Source organism: Python bivittatus, unplaced genomic scaffold, assembly GCF_059951505.1.
Source record: "Python bivittatus isolate LINGU-HERP-01145 unplaced genomic scaffold, Pbiv_v1 ctg000440_np1212, whole genome shotgun sequence".
In the NCBI taxonomy this organism is placed as follows: domain Eukaryota; kingdom Metazoa; phylum Chordata; class Lepidosauria; order Squamata; family Pythonidae; genus Python; species Python bivittatus.
The window spans coordinates 5,668,692-5,689,884 of record NW_028277063.1 but is presented as its reverse complement, the minus strand read 5'-3'; the positions used below and the strand labels follow the sequence as shown (position 1 = coordinate 5,689,884).

General features: G+C 42.9%; 1 protein-coding gene across 4 annotated transcripts; it reads right to left on the bottom strand.

Moving 5' to 3' along the window:
- Window positions 1–554: 554 nt before the first annotated feature.
- Window positions 555–19,486, bottom strand: TEAD2 (TEA domain transcription factor 2). 4 transcript variants are annotated; one of them, XM_025171296.2, is made up of 12 exons: window positions 19,150–19,486; window positions 13,387–13,596; window positions 11,162–11,226; window positions 10,705–10,767; window positions 8,809–8,937; window positions 8,161–8,222; window positions 7,992–8,056; window positions 7,317–7,450; window positions 5,656–5,826; window positions 4,415–4,570; window positions 2,621–2,776; window positions 555–1,380 (listed from the first exon to the last, which is right to left on the bottom strand). In XM_025171296.2, exons 2-12 carry the CDS (start codon window positions 13,532–13,534, stop codon window positions 1,267–1,269), a joined length of 1,263 nt encoding a protein of 420 aa, XP_025027064.1. In that variant the 5' UTR covers window positions 13,535–13,596; window positions 19,150–19,486; the 3' UTR covers window positions 555–1,266. The 4 variants fall into 4 exon arrangements, with proteins under 4 accessions (XP_025027064.1, XP_007435458.1, XP_007435459.1 ...); XM_007435396.4 differs by having other exon boundaries at window positions 19,154–19,486; XM_007435397.4 differs by having other exon boundaries at window positions 4,508–4,570; window positions 19,154–19,485.
- Window positions 19,487–21,193: the final 1,707 nt, after the last annotated feature.

The window sequence follows — 21,193 nt, the reverse complement described above, 5'->3', positions numbered from 1 at the left end:
GCTTATTCACATTGCACTTTTAAACAAAGCTTAGCTTACTTTTATATTTTTGTTTTCATCTAAGGGGACTACGCATGGAGTAGAACAAGATGATAATCTTGTTTCCAGAGCTGAAAACAATTCCATTCATTCCCCAAAATTTGGGCAACTGTATTTTTTTAAAAGCTCCTTTAGATATAAAACTCCTTGGAAGCAGAAAAGTGGTGCAGAAGAAAGAGGACTAGAAGATCATTTTTCTGTTTCAAGTTAATGCTCTTGCAAATCTTTAATTATTCATATGAGTAATATTAAAATGCCTCCCACCTGCACTTCAAAGATATGTAGCTTACTACATGAATTCATACTCGATGCGTAGATGAAGCCTGACTCTCTTGCAAGGCAATACTTTTCTACAGTGTGAATTGCTTCTCTACTTTTGAAACAGTACCAACATGGGTCTTAAACTCCTAGGCAGTAAAGGAGAATTTGATTTAGTAAAAGGCTTTTGAAGGGCTTGTTGCAGGCTGCACTCTAAAAGGGAGATCAATCCAAGGCAGGACAAGAATTTCAATGTGTATTAAAGTTGTATTAAACCTTAATATCATTACTGCCCATGTATATAACAGTCTTTAACTTAATGTCACATTAAACCCTACAGTTTGGTGGACTCTTAGAAGGATCTGGGCGGGGGGGGTAACATGTGGATTGAGAGCATCAAGTTATGTATTCCTGATAGAAACCTTTGCCTAGAGTCTGACATAGTACAGCTCAGTGCAGAAATGGGTTTATTCTTTAGCTGTTCGTGAGAATTAAGTTATGACGTTCGTCAACATCTGACTGTCTTACAAAACAAGAGTGCTAAGAAATACCCTTTCTTCTTACAACGGAGCGCTAAATCCCAGAGAAGCAATCACATGGGAGGATATTCTTAGAGGAGTGTTGTAATGATAACGTGGAGCAGAGATTAACTCTTGTCCTCGGCTTTCTGGAGATGAATTCACCAAAAGAGCATTCTTCCATAAGTACACCTGTTCAAAGGGCCCACGGTTATGATCATGCTGCCACAGCTGCAAGATGGTCTGCTGAAGAATGGTGCCTGTTAAGGGTTTAGGTCTAAAGCCTGGTTTTGTGGTCATAAAACAGAATAGTATCAGTTAGTAAACTCAAAAGTTGGTATGAAAGGGCTCAGCAGTTTTTCTGGCAGTTCTGCCAGCCAGTAGGATTGAGATAAGGGGAAGATGGGCTGGTTGGTTGGTGTTTTTTGTTGAGTATGGTGAAAACTATTTCTCAGTCCCGGCCCAGCCGGTAGATGTGATGCTGTGCTCCCCGCTCGCTGGCAGACACTTCAAACACAAAGGCCACACACAGTAGTAACTCCTGAGTTTCTTGATCCCGCAAAACCTGTTTTGAAATGAGAATAACAGTTTTTAATGGCAGTGTTCCCTGGTGGGCTCATGAAGCAAACCAACAAACCACCTAACCCCCTTCCCAGGGAAATTGACACAACATAAAAAGTAATGTCAAGGCCTCTGCTGTCTTCTCAATCAGCTTTTCATTACAGTAGGGAGTGGCCATTGAAACCCTACTTGATTGTGGGGCTGCTATGGGCATTCCCCTTATCTTTCCTGATTCCTGATTGACTGGTGCATTGTAGTATTCCACTATTTTAAGGAGAGCTATTAACCAATTAAATCTAAGTGTATAATGCCTAAGTATGAAAATACAATTCCAGAGGACATACTTTGGGATCAGTAGTTCCTAGGACCACTAACTGTCTGCTAGATACTTTCAGGTGGTTCCTGGTGCAGTCACCAACATAAAAATAAAGTATTTAAAATGGAAATTTTAACATCTCACAAGATTGGGGGTGGGAAAGTTCATCTTATATATGGGTGATCTTGTGGTTTTAATTTTTAAAAGAATAATTATTAATTTAAATTAGCAACCCTCCAGGCGCGCCACGTTGCAGACTCTTGGCGTATGTGACAGTTCTCAGAAACACTTTCAGTGATGATGAAGAGAACCACATAAAGAAAAGGTTGGGACTGATGTTTTCAGTGATGTGTGTGTGAATCACAACAGGCCGCACAATCTCAAAAAAGGGCATTACCTTCTCAACCCAGGATGCCTCTCTGGCATTAAAGGGAACTGATAATTTGCGGTTCTTACACATGCTTATGTTAAAATATCTTTTCATCTGCTCACGTAAATCAGGTCCACTTTTAAAACAACAAAATGTTTAATGACTGTTCTCATTATTTAATTGATTAAATGTCCCAGACATAGGCTTAATTGCACGTTACTCATTTTGGGATGTGGGATCAGATAATTTCCTTTCGGTACTCCATAAAGACTAATAGGGGAAGAACGTCTAGAACAGGTTAATCTTGTCTGGCACTCCCAGAGAAGAAACCACTGCTAACTTTTGTTTTATGGAAAACAAAATCTATCTAGCTTAAACAGGCTCTCACAGAGGCCATAGTAATTTTGTAAAAATCGTTACTCTAAGCCCACCAAGAACTAGAAGCGGAAGTAAAACAGGTTTCGGCAAAATTTTCTGTCTTCCTGTTGCTTCCCTGTGGAAGTGCAGCTTTGACTTAAATGTTTTTCTTACCCTCCCCATCATTCCATTCCCAAATACCTGCAGGATGGTGAAATTTTCAAGGACACTGTCCATCATTGGTTTTTCTGGCAGCGTTCGTAGTTTGCGAATAAAATTAATGAGGTACTCGCAGAGTGGTGAGCGTTGCATACGGAAAACAAAGCGCCCGTCTTCCCAGTGGGGAGGCTCTGCTGTCTGGGGAATCAAGGGGATGAAATGGGACAGACAATGGGGAAGTAGGACAGATGAGAGAGAAGCCCTAAACCTACACCCACATATGCCTACTGCCAGCAGCCAATTACCTTTCCAAAACCGGGATATTTTATAAAAGTAAAGTGAGGTTCATTATTCTGAACAAAAAACACTTAAATGAAGGCAAGTCCCGTTGATAATACAGACTTTTTTTTTTGAAATCCAAATAACAGCTGTTTTGCCTATCTTCTTCAGGTCTTGCTAACACCCAGATCTTTCCATCACTGTCTTAAGTCACTGTAGCTTTACTTCCCCAAGCCTAACTGTATGAAGCCCAAACCTTTTGCTTCTACAGGCGAATGAAACTAAACATCTGATTTCCTGTTATCTTAACTCCACTCTTTCCTGAAGCACAAGGCTGTGACCTGGCCTACAATGCAATGCAAAACAGCTGCTTTAGGCTGCAGATGGGAGAAGCAGCTCCTGGAGGGTCTCATGGGGAAAAGAAAAACGCCCTCTAATCTATGCAGATAAAAAAAACCTAGAACATCAAGGGGAGAGATTCTAGCCCACCCAGCTCTCTGCTACGGTAGTTTGCTGCTGAAAAATAATCTGTAACACAAGGGACAATCCCAATCTTGTTATCTGTGTTATATCCCTGGAGTCCAAGAATCCCTGCATGTATAAATAGTCTAAAACTCTTAATAGTTAGTGCTCTTTGAGCTCAGTTTTTTTAGCAATGGCTTTGTTCTGAAAGCCTTCCCTGCCCAAGCCCAAAATGAATCAATTCCTGGGGTTTTGTTGCTTATGATGAAAAAGAGATATTATTCTTACGTAGAGGTCATATTCAATACCAGGCCCTGGTTAACTATGACACCTCTAAATGTGATGGAACTCAGTTCCTAACACCGGGAGCCAGAATGAACTATGGTCTTGCTGGCTGGGGGATTATGGGAGTTCATGTCCAGTACAAGTAAACAGTACAAGGTTCAGAAAGACCAGTCTAGACCAAGAACCTAGCTGCACATTGCATTCACAGTGTGAAAAGTAGCCATAGCTTGGGTCTCTGTGTTAAGAATCCTGATGATTCTCCTGGAGAAGGACAGAGGAACCTGGAAGGAATTAGGATAAGAATAAGGAGATCCCCAGAGGAGTTCTTAGCTACCTTTCTCCTTCTATTGATTATTTCCTTCATTTATCCTTTATCTTCTTAGATAATCCACTTTGTGGCCTCTCCAGACTACAGTTCTTTGACCAACTTTGGAAGTCACATTCCAAAAACATATAAAGTGCTACAGACTCTGCCTCTTTCTTCTGACTTTAATTTTCCCTTGGAATAGGGAAGAGCAGGACAAGTGTGTCTATACTGCCTATCTTCTCCAATCTTTTCTGCTGGAGAACTGAGTGTTGCCACAGCAAGGCCAGGGTCAGACAATACTGTGATAACAAGGCAAATAGTCTGACTTGGTATGAGGCAGCTTTCTAAGCGGCTGCATGCAACAATCTTGAGATACTACGTCTGGGTTTCTTAGCTGTAAATCTATAACACTCTGCTCCCCTCACCCCACCCAGCTCAACACAGCATGGCCACCCTCATCTCTGCCCCTCAGTCTCACAGCTCCCTCCCCCCACCACACCCACCTCCAGTTTTTCCACCACCTGTTTGCCAAACGAGCAGACTTTGGAGGTGCAACTGAGAGTCAGAGCCCGTGGGCCCTCGTATCGGCTGCTCACCCCATAGAAGGCCCCTCCTGTGCCTCCAGGTTCTTCTTCAAGGAGGGAAAAGCTTAGGTCAGCCTGGAGCAAGAGATTGGAAAATAGAATCAGAACTGTTTTTAATACCTGATACAAGGGTAGGACAAAGATTATTGAGTAGTGAAGCGACATCCCCAGTTATTAAAGCAACGTATCTGTTTATTCCAGGAGCTGGGAGCAAACAGCAGGGAAAAGGATAGTGCTCACCTTAATGGCCGTGTTTGCAATTTTCTTAGAATAGATAGAATTCTGGACAGCATATACCCCAATAAGGGTCAAAATAAAGCATAAATAAAAGTATAAATAATAATGAACTTTGATTTGGGCTTAGCACAGGGGATAAACCCCTTATACTGGATTCATCTGTTTTAAAAGAAGTGATGTTATTTTGAACATGAAGAGGTGAATTGGAGCACTGTATTGTGCAAGGGGGAGTATCTGGCTGGGCAGCAATGTAAAGTTCAATTGTGTCCAACAGTTTTAACATTTGCTGTTGATGTAAAGCTGTCTAAGGTGTCTTTTAATTACCCAGGGTCAGAATCCAAATATCTCAGCAACAGTTTTATTGACAAAGCCTCCCTGTTTCTAATTTACCAGCTGTGAGAAAGTAAAACTCAAGGATTGCCACTCTTCACAATTGAAAAGGCATTTTCATGGTTGATCAAACACCAATCAACAACGTGCTGTTTAATTCACTGGCTTAGTTTTAAACTCAGCCTTCAGAATGACTTGGTTGCTGCTGCTAACCAACAAGCAAATGTGTGCTGCAGCAAGCCATTCTAGGAGATGTGGCATGACTGTTTTCAGATATAACCTCCTAACTATCAGCTCTGAACCTCTGAGACATGGGTAGGCAACCCTGCAAATGTTTGACACTACAACTCCCACAAATCTTTGCCACTAGCCATGCTAATTAGAGCAGATAGGATTCAAAGTCCCAAGCATCTGGAATACATCAGGTTGGTTGCCTGCCTCTGCTCCAAATCTATCTATTGACCCCAGCAATCTGGAGTCTAATACCCACAAAACACACTGTTTCATGCGAGCATTGATCATCAGTCTGTTTCACAGGGGACTGGCCTGCATTCCTGATTATTTGGGGATTCAATGAGCAAAAGAGTTCTCACCCAGAATTTAACCAAGAAGAAAGCATGAGGAGGCCCTTGATCATACAGATCTCGCAGTCCACCTCCTCTCTCAGGAAATTTGTCATAGATCTGGCGTACGTCCACCATCTCCAGGGGCGGCTCAGACGTGGGTGTCGGGTCAATGTGAACAAAACGATGCTGCTGCTTACACTATGGAGAAGGGAAAGGGGAGTCAGAACTGTTGCTACGGGAAGAGAAACACAGCCTGCATTATCTCACAAACTACTTTCTGGAGCTCTCAGGAACTTGCTGAGAAGTAGGAGAAGCTTACCAGAAAGCATGTCCCTCCCTCCCTCTCTCTTTTTTTAAAGAAATTTTATTACATTTCCAAAAGGTTATTACAAGAAGGTCAAAAAGAGAGAGGGAGAGAGAGAGAGAGAAAGAAAAGAAAGATCAGTAAAGAAAAGGCATAGAAAAAGAAAGGTAGCTTCCGGCTTTCCTTGGCACAGGTATAAATGAAAAGTGTGTCCCTCTCAATGCAAAGATGCACTGGAGGACAAGGATCCCGTTAACCAGTGATGGCAGAGCCTCTGACTGTTGTAGGGTTAGGATTATCCTGATGAATGGCAGACTATACACTGTTGCACCCCGTCACTCAGCAATTTCAAGACTTGCAAACACTGGCATCTCCCTGACATACTGACATTAATATGCATGACCTTTCCAATTTGGCACCCTTTAGACATCCTGGATTGTACTTCCAGCGCAATTAAATGGGCATGAGACGGGTGACATTTTTTCAGGTAGTTTAACCTTCCCAATAATCTTGCTAAATCAGCATAGTTTTCATATGTGGAGAAGGGGGCTGAGAGACAGAAGTTAACTGGAAAGCTGCATCTGCACATTGGGTTTGGATTCGTGTGAATACAGCCATTCTTGTTTTGGATTTGCGTCCCATGTTTTCCATCTTACTGCAGTGTTTCTCAACCTTGACAGCTTGAAGATGTGTGGACTTCAACTTCCAGAATTCCTCAGCCAGCATGCTAGCTGGGGATTTCTGGGAGTTGAAGTTCACACATCTTCAAGTTGCCAAGATAGAGAAACACTGCCTTAGTGTGTTGAGCGAAACCAACTAATTATGATTTATTTGATAAATCATGGTTAAGCAAATGATGCTTAGCAAGACATGTAAATCCATATGCCTACTATTATTTAGAGCTAAGCTAACTTTTTCATTCCAGACTTCCTGCCAACATTCAGACTATTAGGTGTTACACCACACAATTTTCCAAGTTGGACTTCCAGGTAGTAATGGACCTACTAGCACCTTCAAGCTTAAATTCTATCCTTGCTGCATCTGGTCGCTTTACCTTTATTCCTAATCCACTCCAGTTTATCACGGTAACCTATCTTTCCTCCAAGGACTCTATCTTGTTTATCCAGTCTTTCCTGGATTAAATAAACAACAGTATTCCATGTTATGCTCTTAATAACTCTGGAGCATTAGGTAGGGAGAAAGTGACTGTCCCAAATAGGCTATCTAGTTTCACCACCAAGCAGAATTCAGCATCATTTCTCTAGTTTGATTCTTATCCCATTCAGTTTTACCCTTCCTCAAACTTTCAAGCCAAGTTTGTTCTAGCAGATGGGAACAGCGAGGGAGCACTGAAGGGGCACACGTGCATCTTGTTTTATTTTACCGCATCTCGTTCACTCTGCCGCTCCACAAAAGCAGTAAACTCCACCAGTCGAAGTGTTTCAGTACTGATATGGCTTCCTGGCCAAGGGGTAGTGGTGGGGAGACAGGAGACTCTCCCTGGGGGTGTGTGATAACCTGACAAGCCAAGAGAAAAAGACTTGGGGTTAATGTAACACATCTCCATGTTTAGTCGTACAGGTAGTCCTTGCTTAATGATGGTAAATAGGACCGGCAACTCTATCGCTAAGCAATGCAGTTGTAAAGTGTGACGTCACATGACGGCATTGACTTATGACAGCAGTTGTGGCAGTCCCAGTTGCCATTGTTAGGCGAATCGTGCGCAGTCACAGCATCCTGGGATCACATGATCGCCATTTGCAACCTCCTGCTGGCTTCCCCATTGACTTTGCTTGTGAAAAGCAGGCAGGGAAGGTCACAAATGGCAATCACATGATCACGGGATGCTGTGATGTCATAATTGCGAGCCAGTTGCCAAGCGCCTGAATCGCAATCATGTGACTGCGGGGACACTGCGACAGCCGCAACTATGAGGACCCATTGTAAGTCTCCCTTGTTCAGTGCCATTGTAACTTCAAATGATCGCTGAACAAGTGGTTGTTCAACAAGGTCTACCTGTAAGGTAATAAATGGGTGATGAAATAGGAATGATGCTTACCTGGGGCAGCAGGTGATGCTGCAATTGGTGCGATGGGATATGGTGCCTGGAGGATGGGCTTAATGCTGAAGAAAGGGGGGATAAAGGACATAATTTACATGTAGCAATTCAGCAGGAAATGCTCCAGAGATATAGCTGAACGTTGCAAAAAGACCAATCCAAAACTTACTCTGGAGTAGTTTGGGCCTGATTTACATCCCCTGCCCAGAAATGGAAAAAGTCTGTGGATTGCTGAAACCAGAAAGAACATTTAAAATATTCATGTTGTTTCTATACTATATACCTAACCAAGCTTTTTTTGTAAATGTGTAAATATTCTTTAATTGGCCAAAATAGTGCCCACAGTTAAATGTAACAGCAAGTTTTTTTTAAAGAAGGAAATACATCTAAATTTTATAGATTGCAAACACCAAGTTAGCAGAAGCATTCTCTTACAGTAATAGAAGAGAATGTCTACTATGATATAGGCATGAATCATCAAAAAACAAAGAACTTGTGCTATTTGCTTCAAAAATATCCTGCTCAACTTGATGCTAATTCAATCAGCTGGAGAGTCATATAACTAATCAACAGATAGTTCTTTCACCAGACAAACGCCCTGCTTAAGCAGGTGCAATAGCAACTTCCCACTGTGCTCTCGGAAAGGGCACGGAGCAAATTCCTAGAAGCTTTCCGAACTACAATTTCCCAGATTCTTCAGGGGAAACCAGGTGTTAAATTGCCACAAACTCCAGTCTCAAATCTGCAGCATAAGAGTTCCCCAAAAGAGAGCTCCAGAGAAACCCCAGCTCACAGCCCTTCCCCCATATATGCTTACGGTGGTGGCGCTAGGTGGGTAGTGGGGTTCCGACAGGCCTAGTTTCTCCTGGAGGACGGTGGCAGAAACAAGCTGAGCAGAAGACATGGCGGCCATACTCTGAAGGGCTTTATCCTTTGCCACTTGATCCTGGGCGGTAGAGTGAGGGAGGAAAGAGAGACAATGTATTGTCGAAGGCTTTCACGGCCAGAATACGATGGCTGGTGTGGGTCTTCCAGGCTGTGTGGCCATGTTCTGGAAGTTTTGTTTCCTAATGTTTCGCCAGCATCTGTGACCGGCAGCTCAACCACCAGGATGTGTGAACAGTTCACACAATGAACATGCTAATCACCCTCAGCAGCCACTCGTTAACAACTCAATAGAAGAAAAAACCCTGCCTAATCCCCAGGAAGATACACACATACTCTGACACCAAAACAAGCAGCCACTTATTAACCCAACCCCCCTAACCCCCCCATCCCCCACACCCCCCATCCCCCCTTCAGATCTCCATAAATACCCACAAAAGGGTCACATCATCCTGGGCACAGAGAGAACTGCTCCTGTCTGTGCTCCTGCACTCTGAAGATGCCGGTCACAGATGCTGGCGAAACGTTAGGAAACAAAACTTCCAGAACACGGCCACATAGCCCAGAAGACCCACACCAGAAAGAGAGACACATTCTGTTTTTCAGATCATGTCTCTTGCTTTATAAACATCTTCTCATGTTGCCCTTTCCACATGGATTACGCTACCAAGGAAACCTTGCATGCACTGAAATCGCCGTGGGCTTCCTATGAGGATCGTCATTCTGGGATATCCAGAAGTTTGCGTCATTCATTCATACACTACTACCAATGACTCTTTCATGCTTCCTGCTCCTGGCGCTCCTCTACTCACCACCAGCCTCATCCTCCTCTTTCATCTGACTGGGTGAAAGCTAAATAGACGCTTGTTTCTGAGTAGACCCAGAAGTCTACTATGCAGTGCTTGAAACCAGGCACTGTACCTTAGATTTGTTGTTGGTTACAGTGCCCTGTTGATTACAGAGTTAAAGGCATCCAAGATGACAGCCGTTTTGAGCTCACACCTGCTGGTCTGTCATCTTGGGTATAATGTGGAGCATGGAGAGTTAAAAAATGGCACCACTCATGTACTCTCATTATCTAAGGTACCTATTTCATTGTGTTGCACTAACATGCCTATCGGTATCTGACTTCTCTTCCATTATGGAATGCAGGGCGCTGCACATGGAGTTCACAGTTGGATTCCCATCTATGCACTGACCAAACCGAGACCTGCTTAGCTTCAGGTATCCTCCATGCCTTTTTGGGTAGGTTTAAAATCACTGCCCCCAACCCCATCATTCTTTCCTAAAAAACAAACAGTCCAGAATTGTGTCTGGCATATTTCCAGCCTAGGCACTCAAAAAAAAGCTCACATCACCTCAGAAAAACCTAAATAAAGTCAAAAGAGATCCCATCATCTCAAGAAATCTAGGATTCCAGATTTGCAATTAATTCTTTCTCCTAATTATCATGCCTAATTATCATGCCTTAAATTCCATTCCCTGCTACCTAAGAATTATAACTCCAATTTCTAACATTTCATCCTATCCTGGTCAGGAATGTCCTCCATTTACAGGAATGCAGTCAGACTCATACACCTCAAAGCATCTTCACTTTCCTCCTCTGCTGGGACCCTTTCAACCTCAGCTGGAATGAATGGGTACGGAAGATTAACAAAATACAATATTTTCCTGAATTCCGAGTTTAGATACTTTATCAGATACAGTGCCGAGAAAGTATTAAGAATACATTGTGCACTCAATTCATTGTGACTCATTCTCATCTTTCAGCAGGATAGGTATATGAGCTTAGCATGAATTAATCAGAGGTGATAGGGAAGGATCTCACTTTGAGCTTAGCTTGAATCTCTCGTGTTTTTCGGCGTGCCAACACCTGGATGTGACTGGAGACCTGAGAAAGGGTTTAGAGAGAGACAAAATTGAGAAAATCAATCAATCAATCAATCAATCGAGAGCCAGTTTGGTCTAGTGGTGAAGGCCCCAGGCTAGAAACCAGGAGACTGTAAGTTCTAGTCCCGCCTTAGGCATGAAAACCGGATGGGTGACTTTGGGCCAGTCACTCTCTCTCAGCCCAACTCGCCTTACAGGGTTGTTGTTGTGGGGAAAATAGGAGGAGGAAGGAGTATTAGGAGTTCACCACCTTGAGTTATTTATAAAAATAATAAAGGAGGAATAATAATAATAAAAAAGAAATAGTTTGAAGGAGTAGGGGTCAGATGTCATTCAAGCTCTCTCAAATTTCTGTCCTATGGTTTACAACTCCCTGTCAAAACCTTCTTGCTTACCTGTTTCCTTGTCCGCGTCTTCCCAGTCCTTAACTTGATGTAACGGGCAATGAGCTCATTACGACCTGCAAGACAGAGAAGAAATGGGAAAAGAGAAAATGAGAAAACGGTTGGTAAATCAGAAATATTACCTGCCCAATCTAAGCTCCGTGTGTGACAGGGACACTTCTGCAGGCCATTTGGTCTGGCCACACCACTGTTGGTAAACTAAGTGGCTACATTAGCAGAGGGAAAGCTTGCATTTCAGGGGTCCCAAATTCTGGATCATTTGGATTAGCAGGTTCCCAGATATTTTATTCATTTATTTAAAAGATTTATATAGCTACCCAGGTTATGTACCATAACCCTGGGTGGCTCACAGAACAATAGAAACATAAAAACCACAACAAAAACTCCCAGCACCCCAAAGGCAACACATTTCCACATGCCCACATTCAATTGCACTGGGCTCCAGCCTCATTCTACCCCAGTGCTTGTGAGAAGAGCCAGCTCTTCAAGACCTTCTGGAAGGCTAGTGGGGTACGGGTCTGCCGGATCTCAGGGGGAAGGGTGTTCCACAGGACAGGGGCTACCATGGAGAAGGTGTGCATCCTCAGTCCTGTGAGATGACAGCATTTAAGGGAAAGAACCTGGAGGGTGCCCACCCTGTCAGACTTGGTGGAATTGGCAGATACCCTCTGGAAGAGGCAGTCCCACAAATAACCCGGTCCTGTGCCATGCACAGGATGATACCCAGCACCCTGAACTGTACCCAAAAATAAAGGGAAGCCAATGCACTCACACAGTAGTGGTGCAATATGGGTGAACCATGGCATGCCTAGAATTGCATGCACAGCTGCATTCTGGATCAGTTGTAATTTCTGGATGTCTTCAAGGGCAGCCCCATGTATAGTGTGTTGCAATAATCCAAATGGGAAGTGACCAGGGTGTGAATGACCGTGACCAAGGCCTCCCAGTCCAGGAACAGGCACAATTAATACATCAGATACAAAGTCCTCTCTGCTCACAGCTACCACCTGCTCCTTGAGCAGGAGCCATGAGTCCAGGAGAACCCCCAAAGTGCACATCAGCTATGCCTGGGGGAGTGCTATTCTGGCCAGAGACTGAGATGACACCTTACCAGAATCAGGGGGACCAAAAACCTGGAGCCGTCTTGCTAAGGTTGAATCAGAGTCGATTCTTCCCCATCCAGGCCCTTACATTGGGATAGCAGTGACTGGCTGGCTGAGGGTGAAGATGTATAACTGGATATCATCAGCATACTGATAATATCATACCCTGTGCTGCCAGATGAGTTCCCCCAACAGTCTCATATAGATGTTATACAGCAGGGGCAGGAGACCCAAACCGTGAGGAACCCCACATTGCAGGGCCCTAGGGCTTGCACACAAACACCAACTAAAACAGACCACAGAAGAAGGGAGAGAACCATTGCAAACCATCGACCCCCCCCCCCGCTTCCAACACCCAGAGCTAGTCCAGAGGCATCTGGAGGATAATTTGAACCCTTTTCTGGTGATCCATCATCTAGTGATATAAATCTCACCCTTTCTTTAAAATGGATTGTTTGCCTGGGTCACTTTTATCTTCACACAATAACCCAGGGAAACGGCTGTCTTGCCCAAATGTAGGACAGTGAGGCAGTGGCCCCGTAAGAGGAAAGGGTGCCTGCGTTTTCACGCAACACCTCCTCGAACAGGTGCTTGGCGTTACCCAGTTGGAAATCCCGTTGCTGTCTCAAGAGTCGCACCGCAGGCAGAGCTACCACGGGCTCACCCTATAATGTACAACTGACCATCTCTTGTTTTCCATTCTAACCCTAAAAGGCTAAAATGGTTCTCTAATGCTTTGTTTTTATGAGAGCCTCATGAAGATTCATTCACTGCATGCAATTTCATTGCGTTCAGGACTATAGTGGCTGCGTGTGTCAGTATCTCATTCTTGGTTTCCCTGGGAGAGAACAGATGCCATTAACGCTACACCATCCCAACACGATCAGCAGTTATCCTTTCGTCTTCGGAGAGAGAAGAACCGTGGTCTTTGTTTTAAGCCTGAACCCAGCTCCTCGTGTTTTTTTTTTTTTATCATATGCAGTAGTAGCCATGATCATTTCCGTGGGGAATCATAGGGTTGGAAGAGATCCTGAAGGCCTTCTAGTCCACCCTGTACCTAGTGCAGGAATGCAAATTCAGGATAGGGAAGCAGAGGCCCACACCTTCACCTACCATACATCTTTCCCTCGTCTGAAAGAATGATTTTGCGCCTCCCGCAGGGTGGGTAGATGGCCAGTGCCTCCTGGAAACTCTGCTCGATGTCAGGGCTCCATACCCCTTCGGCATCATTATCCAGGCCTTTCTCCCCAGCATCCCCCATCTCTCTGGAGGGGCTGGCCTCCTTGGCCCGGCTGCCAGGCTCTATAATGTCAGGAGAAATATCTAGGGGCAGAGAAGCAGAAGAAATGTTGAGGCAAAGCCAGTTCAACAGCTGAAAAAGAGAAAGCGCTTCACTTAAACCAATGTTTCCAATCTGATGTTTTCTAAATACGTTGGACTACAGTCCCTATCACTCTCAGCCAGCATGGTCAAAATGAAGGTGCTGAATGAAGAAGAACTGAAAACCAGCTCTCCAACTCAACTTGGGTCCCCAAATTTTACTGGACTATTGCTTTGGTCACACATGTGGAGCTGGCTGGGGAGAATGGAATTGTAGTCCACCCTCATTTGAGGGCCCAAGGCCAAGAACATCAGAGATAAATGATCTTGTGTGGCAGCTCTGGAAAGACAGAATATTTGCAAAGCTGATATAAATGAAGAGAGAGAACACTGGTTCTTATAATCAACAAAAAAGGATCCTCAGACATACCTTTAAATCCATAGAGGTGAAAGTAGAGTTAATTATAGAGGCAGTTAAAGAATTTACCCGGCCAACTTAAATTCTCATGTGTGATCCAATATAATTACTATATATTATAACTATTCTGCCCTACATATTGTATCCTGCTATATCTGTTAGACTGTCAAGGTGGCACATGTAAAAAACAAACTGAATAATTTCATAAAAATCCTGTAAGATAGACTAGCTTGCAAGGCTAACCCTTTTCAGCCTAGCCCACAACAAGAAGCTAGACTGGCCTCTATTATTAGATATTTATTCTCAGATTATAACAAGCTTCTGACATCTAGTTGTTTTAACAGAGAGAAGTTACAGCTGATATTTGTAAGCTTACTATAATAATGTTTGCTGGAAAACCAGGGGTGGACTTCAGTGTCAAAGGAGAAACGGTTCAGTGCTGGCTCTGAAAATCTATTCTTATGCCAAACATAGGCTTGGAGGCTCCCAGGCCCTTATTCCAAGTATGTGAGCACTACTCAAACCATTAGCTGTAGTTAGTAGATTCTTGGCCTCAGAAAAGCAAAGAAACATAAATGAAAAACAAAGTCCATCTTACAAGCCTGAAGTCTGCCTATTTTTTGCACTAGGCTAGTCTGGAATTACAATTAGCCACGTTCTGAAGGAAGCAAGACCACTAATGCAGTGTTTTTCAACCTTGGCAGCTTGAAGATGTGTGGACTTCAACTCCCAGAATTCCCTAGGCGGGCTGGGGAATTCTGGGAGTTGAAGTCCACACAATTTCAAGATGTCAAGGTTGAGAAACACTGCTCTAATGGCTGAGCAACAGAGGTGGTCTAATGCTATTAAGTCAGCTTCACACACTAATTGATTGGAAGGCCATTTGCTTTCTCTGTCAATTTTCCATTTTTGCAGGCCAACTTTGTCTAAGATAAGCAATGTTGGCAAATGGTTCTCCAATAATACATGCATTTTTATATATTATTATACTTTTTTTTTTGTAGAAACTTTGCCATAATACACATACTGTTTTTTACCGGCATACTCGATTGGAAGTTTGGAGAGCGAGAACTAAATTTTGGCTCATAAATCATATAAAGCCACATTCACATGCAGACTAAATACACTTTTCCTATATCCTAAGAAAGAGGGACAAGGAAGGGTGTCCAGAATGTGGTCAAAAAAGTCAAGATGGTGGTTACCACAGCACAAAGGTCCACCTGATGCACATAAAAAACAGGCAGAGATTAGATTGCAACACCATGGCTGCCATCTTGACTTTTTTGACCATACTCTGTGGATCCGTGGATGCTCCTGGAGAAAAGCGTTTCTTACACATTCAGCAGGAGAACCGGAACTGTAAATTATGCTGTGGAAAGTCCTGAGGAGTATAATAGCACTCAGGCACAGCATCTTTAGTATCAGTAACAATTCTGGAGGGAAGGGGTGTCAGAAGGAAGCAGGAAGAATTACATTTACCAGTTAAACAAACAAGTGCTAAAGAGGCAAGCCTCCAAAAAGGTGTTTTTAAAAAAGTGGATTAGAAAAAGCCCTCCAATTTACAGATATTGCTTGGGCTGATCCGTTGGGCTAAGCCATAATGCAGTCTGTTTGGCTTCGCCTAGAAATGAATTAAGCCACTGGCTTGTGAACCATCGTTGATGGCTTAGCAAAATACACACTCAACCAGTTGTGGTTTATTCAATAAACCATTATCAGATGAATCCCAGTTTACCATAAGGAAGGAAGGTGAAACTAGCCTTCAGTGGCTGTTTGATAATCCTTGATGCTGGCAGTCAGAAAGTATCAGGAGATGGAGCAGATCTGAAATACAGTTTTGTAAAGGGGAGATCAAGTTTCCCCCCTACTTTCCGCTTCCCAGTCCAGCATGTGCTAATTAAGCCTCCTCCAGAGAAACCAGATCACTCAAAGAAAGAAGGAAAGAGCGAGCCCCCCCTTTGCCCCCCTCCCCATCCTTTACTGCTTCTTGTCAAGCTGAAACCCAGTTCTCTGCCTGGTTACTCCAGTTCAGATGAGCTCTGGAGCACAGTTCAGCAGCAAGACAAAGAAACCTTCCAGCATGGATTACATCTTGCATTAAAGACAGGAAGGGGGTTGGCTCTTTCATCTCTGATCAGATTTTCCTCCCCTCCTTACATACAGCATTCGGGCCTCTGTTTCCTTTGCTTCCTCAGCCACAAGGCTCCAACAGCTGCAGCCTTCCAGATGGATAAGTTTTTTTTTATTATTATTATTATTATTATTATTATTATTATTATTATTGCTGCAAAGTACTAAGTCACTTCCCTGGTGTAAGCGTAATCACACCCGCCAGCTTCCTCAAAGCTGGGCCGAGGACATGGATTTGTGGAAGTTAAAACAACTGATTTGTTTTGATTTTGCTCTGGAGTTTTCCTCTGCTTTTGAGAATCAATTTCCAAGGTCCAGTTAGGGAGGAGAGCTGTTATTTTGACAAACATCCCTCCAACAAAACTCCACTTCTAGTCTTCACTTCCTGGGAGTGTTTCCCACTCAATTGGATTTCCTGTTTCTACCCCTGCAATCTCGAAACCACTTCATACATAAGTGATTTTCAGAAAGTGGCCTAGTCCTGAGGCAGTGAGCCATAGAAAGATCTAGATCAAAGGTAATTGTGTGCCCTTCACAAAAAAAAAAGCCAGTTCAAAAAAAGAGTGCCCCGCAAACATTTAACCCAGCAAAGAAAAAGGAAAAACTGAAAGATGCAAAGACTTGCTTCTTTACGGATCAACATTTTCAAAGCAGCATTATCAAAACTCAGGGAAACAAAATCATTGCTGAATCGGGCTTCACAAGTACCATCATAATACACACCTAAACTAGTAATTGCCAGAGAAAATCAGTGTACTGCTATGACAATACAAAGCTGAAGGGTTTTACTACAGAAATAAGTCAGCCATTCTGAGATGACACCAGCTCCTACCCTAATTCTATATTCTTGCTATAGCATGTCTGTACACCAATATGAAACAAAGACTGGGAAAATGTGGGGCGGGGGGGGGGAGAGAGAGCCACTCCAGGTACCTGTAATGCAGAACTCTGGCACTGGCAGCATTTTGATTTATTTTATGGATTTATTATTTTTTTTGGTAGATTAAGAAATGGTTGGCAGTTGCACAGGAAGTTAAGAAAAGCAGGCTGCTTGTGTCCTCCACAGAGCATTAATGGGCCCCAGCCTTATCCTGTAATTTGAGTAACATAAGCACCCATGTGAAAGGTCATGTTTGTTTTTGGAACAAGTCACATCAAGGTCTTGTGCAAATGGAAACTGCTGTATCCGAATCTTTCTCTCTCTCTCACACACACACACAGAGTTATCTAGGCCCCCCCCTCCTTTGAAAGCAATCATTACAAGTGCAGAAAGCCCTACACACTCACATTAGGAACCGACCTTCCGTGTGAGCCATAACAATTCAATCCCAACTCTAGTTCATCTCTGCAAAGGAAGTAGACTTTGGAGACTACCACAGTGACCTTACTGATGCTACCCATATTCTGAAATAAATCAACCTTGGGAAATGTTTTTCTTTTTTAAGTCCCTGCCACCAACTCAAGGTCCGTCATCAAAAAACAGTAACCTCTAAAGGCCGTTCTAAAGTCTTTTCCTAACGCTGAGGAAGGCATCTGTCAGAACAGCATGGGGGAAACTGAACCAACCAAAAAAGAAAGAAAGAAAGAAAACTGGAAGATCAGGATCTTCTGGTAGACCTCCAAGATGACTTGTCGTATATTGTCAATGTTTTCCAACTCCTGAGGTTTAACATAGCAGCAACAGAAAGGCTATTGACCTATATCTGCACATTTACTGGAGCCTCAGTATTCCTAGCTATAAAATGGGGCTTCGTCTATGGTGCCTAGCAAAGATTGCTGTTCCTTAGAATGGCAAGTAAAATTGAGCAGGCAGAGAACATGTACATGACTATACCTCCTGAACCTTGCACAAAACCCACTAGGAGTTGAACTTAATTCCCTTACTTATTGATAATTCCCTGAATTCTATTAAAGAGCAACGCTGATTCTGCCCACCGCCCCCCGGTTGCTTTCTTCTGGCACAGAATACAATCCCTGGAAATTACACACAACAGAATGTCAAACTTGAACTTCCGACTCCCACAGAATAGAAGAAATTACTTTTGCTTTAGTCTGTATGGATCCAGATCACAGGGACTTCACTGTTTACTGCATTCATTATTTTTAAAACACTTGGTCTTACAATTTACTGTTCGAAGAGTTTTCAATGTGTTAAGATGATCTGAATCCTGACATGCCCACTGTTTTTAAGTCATCCTCCACGATCCATCCCACTCACGTTTATCGCTGTGTTTATTATGCATACTCCCAAATGAGAAATACTATTCTTGTTACTCTTATTACTTTTATTGGGTGCCAGCTATGATTGTGAAGCGGGGGACACACACCCCTTCCTGAAATACAGCCCAGCTTCCCAAGAGTCGGTAAAATGTAATCAGCAGTGGATACTTACACACCCTCCATTGAAACTCACTATCAAAGCAGCTTCCATTTGCCCAGCCAACACCCCCCCCCCGACTGTTGCACACTCAGGCTAATGAACGCTTGGCTTAAAGACAAAACATTATCAGCTCCCTCCCCCTTTACCAGACAAAGAAAAACTCCCAGGTACACAATCCATTTATACAAATGACTGACCCCTCTCCCCAGCTTTCCTTCAAGCTTTCTCATATCTTTTTTTTCATGTAAACAGGGGTCTCCGTTTGCTCCTTAAGAACGAAAGTAAGGCATTCAGGATACTGTATGTGAACAATCTTTTGGAAACACATATTCATAATCATGGGACAAACGCTGGTTTTTAAAACATCCACTAAATTGAGAAATAAAAACAACAGTTCTACATCCCTACATCCTTAAAATCTCAGCCCACCACCCCCTGGCATTTAAATTCAAGGGCTAGGGTCTCCCCTCCTCTGTAAATACAAAAAGTTAATTACATCATTGCTTTCCCGCCCACAGTAGAATCCATATTTTAATCAGTATCTTTTCTAATAGGACTTGTTCCCAGCAAGAAACTGATTAATCACGGATTAAAAAGAAAGACGAATTGGAAGGGAAAAGAGTCTTACTTACTTTCAGAAGACACTCAAGAGCTTGGTTCTGTGTGTGCTAGTAGAGGAGAAAAGTGAAAAAGGAAAGGAGAAACTTTCTCTGAACTTTGCTTTATTTAAAAAAAAAAGTTGTGGGGAGAAAAAAAAGAGTGAGAGAGAATAATGAAGCGCTCCACTAGCAGGGTTAATTTTGGCTCATCCAAGAAGTTCCTGCCCACTCATTAGGATTGGAAAAAAGATCTAAGATGTGGTAGTGTACGCAAAGAAGCAACAGGCCTGCGTGGTATTTTGGAAAGGTGACAGTTTTCCTCTGGAATCCTTGGAATGAAGCAGAGGAATTAAATTAGCAGCAGTGAGTCAGTTTCATAGGGGGAGGAAGGGGCGGAGTTGGGGGGTAGAAGGGGCGGGACCTAGAACGCTGAAATCACACCCCCAAAGGAGGAAAATGTTGGGCAGGAAAGGAATTGGAAGGAATAATGTGTCATACTTTTATTACGAGTCTTGAAAGTGCTGGGACAAAGTAACTGGCGTAGAATCAGGTTCAGATGATTTCCAGAAAATATAGACAGTTTAGATGGCTTTTAAAAGGAATCTGACAAGCTAATGTTCATCAGTGGGTGCCAGCTAATATTCAAACAGCATTACAGGTAATACTGTTCTGGTGGCTAATAGTCTTTACTGAAGGCCAGTACAGTAGCTGAACACAAGAATGGGCTGTTGCCTACAGATTCTGTGTGGAGGCTTCCTGAGAGCATCTAGTTGGCTCTGGAATGAACCAGGTATTGAAATAAAAGTTGTCTTATATTGGCCTAGTTATATAACACAGTTCTTGCGTGGTTTGTTTGGTTTTGGTTCAGAGTATATGATCAGCCCTGCCGTTGTGGGTTGTAAACATGAATTATAAAGCACACCTTCAAGAACCAGCCATAAGTCTCCTCATTCAGTGCCACTGTAACTTCAAATGGTCGCTGAATGAATGGTCGTTAAGCGAGGACTACCTGCATTGTGCAAATCAAGCCAATCATGATTTATTCAGTAAAATATGCCTTGCAAATCAGGTCACAGAATCAAGACAATTGGTCTACACTGTCTAAGTTAACACATGCTTTAAGCCATGGTTTTTTTAATGTTGATTTTTAATAGATCACAATTCATACATTGGACTAAGCCATAAATATGGCTTGCGGACCACAATGGCTAGGTTTACAAAGCACTCTAAATCAAAATCACTTTATCATTTAGCTTGATGACTGAACTGAGCCTCTGACTGGCAGCTGCTCTCCAGTTAAGGCTGGGAAAGACTTATCTAAAGTTTCAGATAAAACTGAACTATGTCCTGTGCCCCAAAGCTACAGCATTTCCACCCCCTACCCCCAGACAGGATGATCTAATCAAACAAGACTTGTTTTATTGCTCCCAGGACTCTTCAGGATGAGTGTAAAGCAAGAAAAAGATAATGGAGAAAGAAGAAAACGCATTAAAAAGGGGGGGGGTTATGAGTAAGGATGGGGGAACAGAGTACAATCTGTTCATTCAAATAAAGTGTTTGAGTTCAGCAGCATTTACTCACACATAAACGTGTAGGATTACCGCCTTAGGGTAGCCTGCTCAAATATAGTACCAGTTGGGCCTCAGGGCCAAAGTCCAGGATACAAGGTTGGAGGGAGCTTTATGAATCTGTCTCTTAGGATTTTCTTAGAGAAAGTTGTTCAGTTATCCTCACATAAAAAGTACAGGTAGCAAGTTAGGACCATAACCACCACAGTATTTTGGGATTTTTTTTCATAGGGCCATTTTGCTTCCATCTTTGGGTGAAACCAGCCATTGTGGTTTGTAAATAATGGATTACAGCTTATTATTATTTATTTAAATGTATTGGCTGCCCAACTCCAGTGGACTCTGGCTGGCGTACAAAACTAGAAAAAACATAAAAACAGCCAAAAACATTAAATCAGACAGCCCAGACTAAAATGATCTAATAAAAAACAAAATTGACAAAACACAACAGAGGCCATTAAACAAATAATAAACATCAGGCTTAGTGTGTTGTGCAAACTTAAGC

Excerpts from the sequence above, each read along its gene's own strand:
- TEAD2 (XM_025171296.2), bottom strand. The coding sequence starts at position 13,534 with ATGGGGGATGCTGGGGAGAAAGGCCTGGATAATGATGCCGAAGGGGTA. Across the intron at positions 10,768-11,161 it reads AGACGCGGACAAGGAAACAG|GTCTCCAGTCACATCCAGGT; the intron begins GTAAGCAAGAAG and ends ACCCTTTCTCAG. Across the intron at positions 8,057-8,160 it reads CAGGCCCAAACTACTCCAGA|CATTAAGCCCATCCTCCAGG; the intron begins GTAAGTTTTGGA and ends CCCTTTCTTCAG.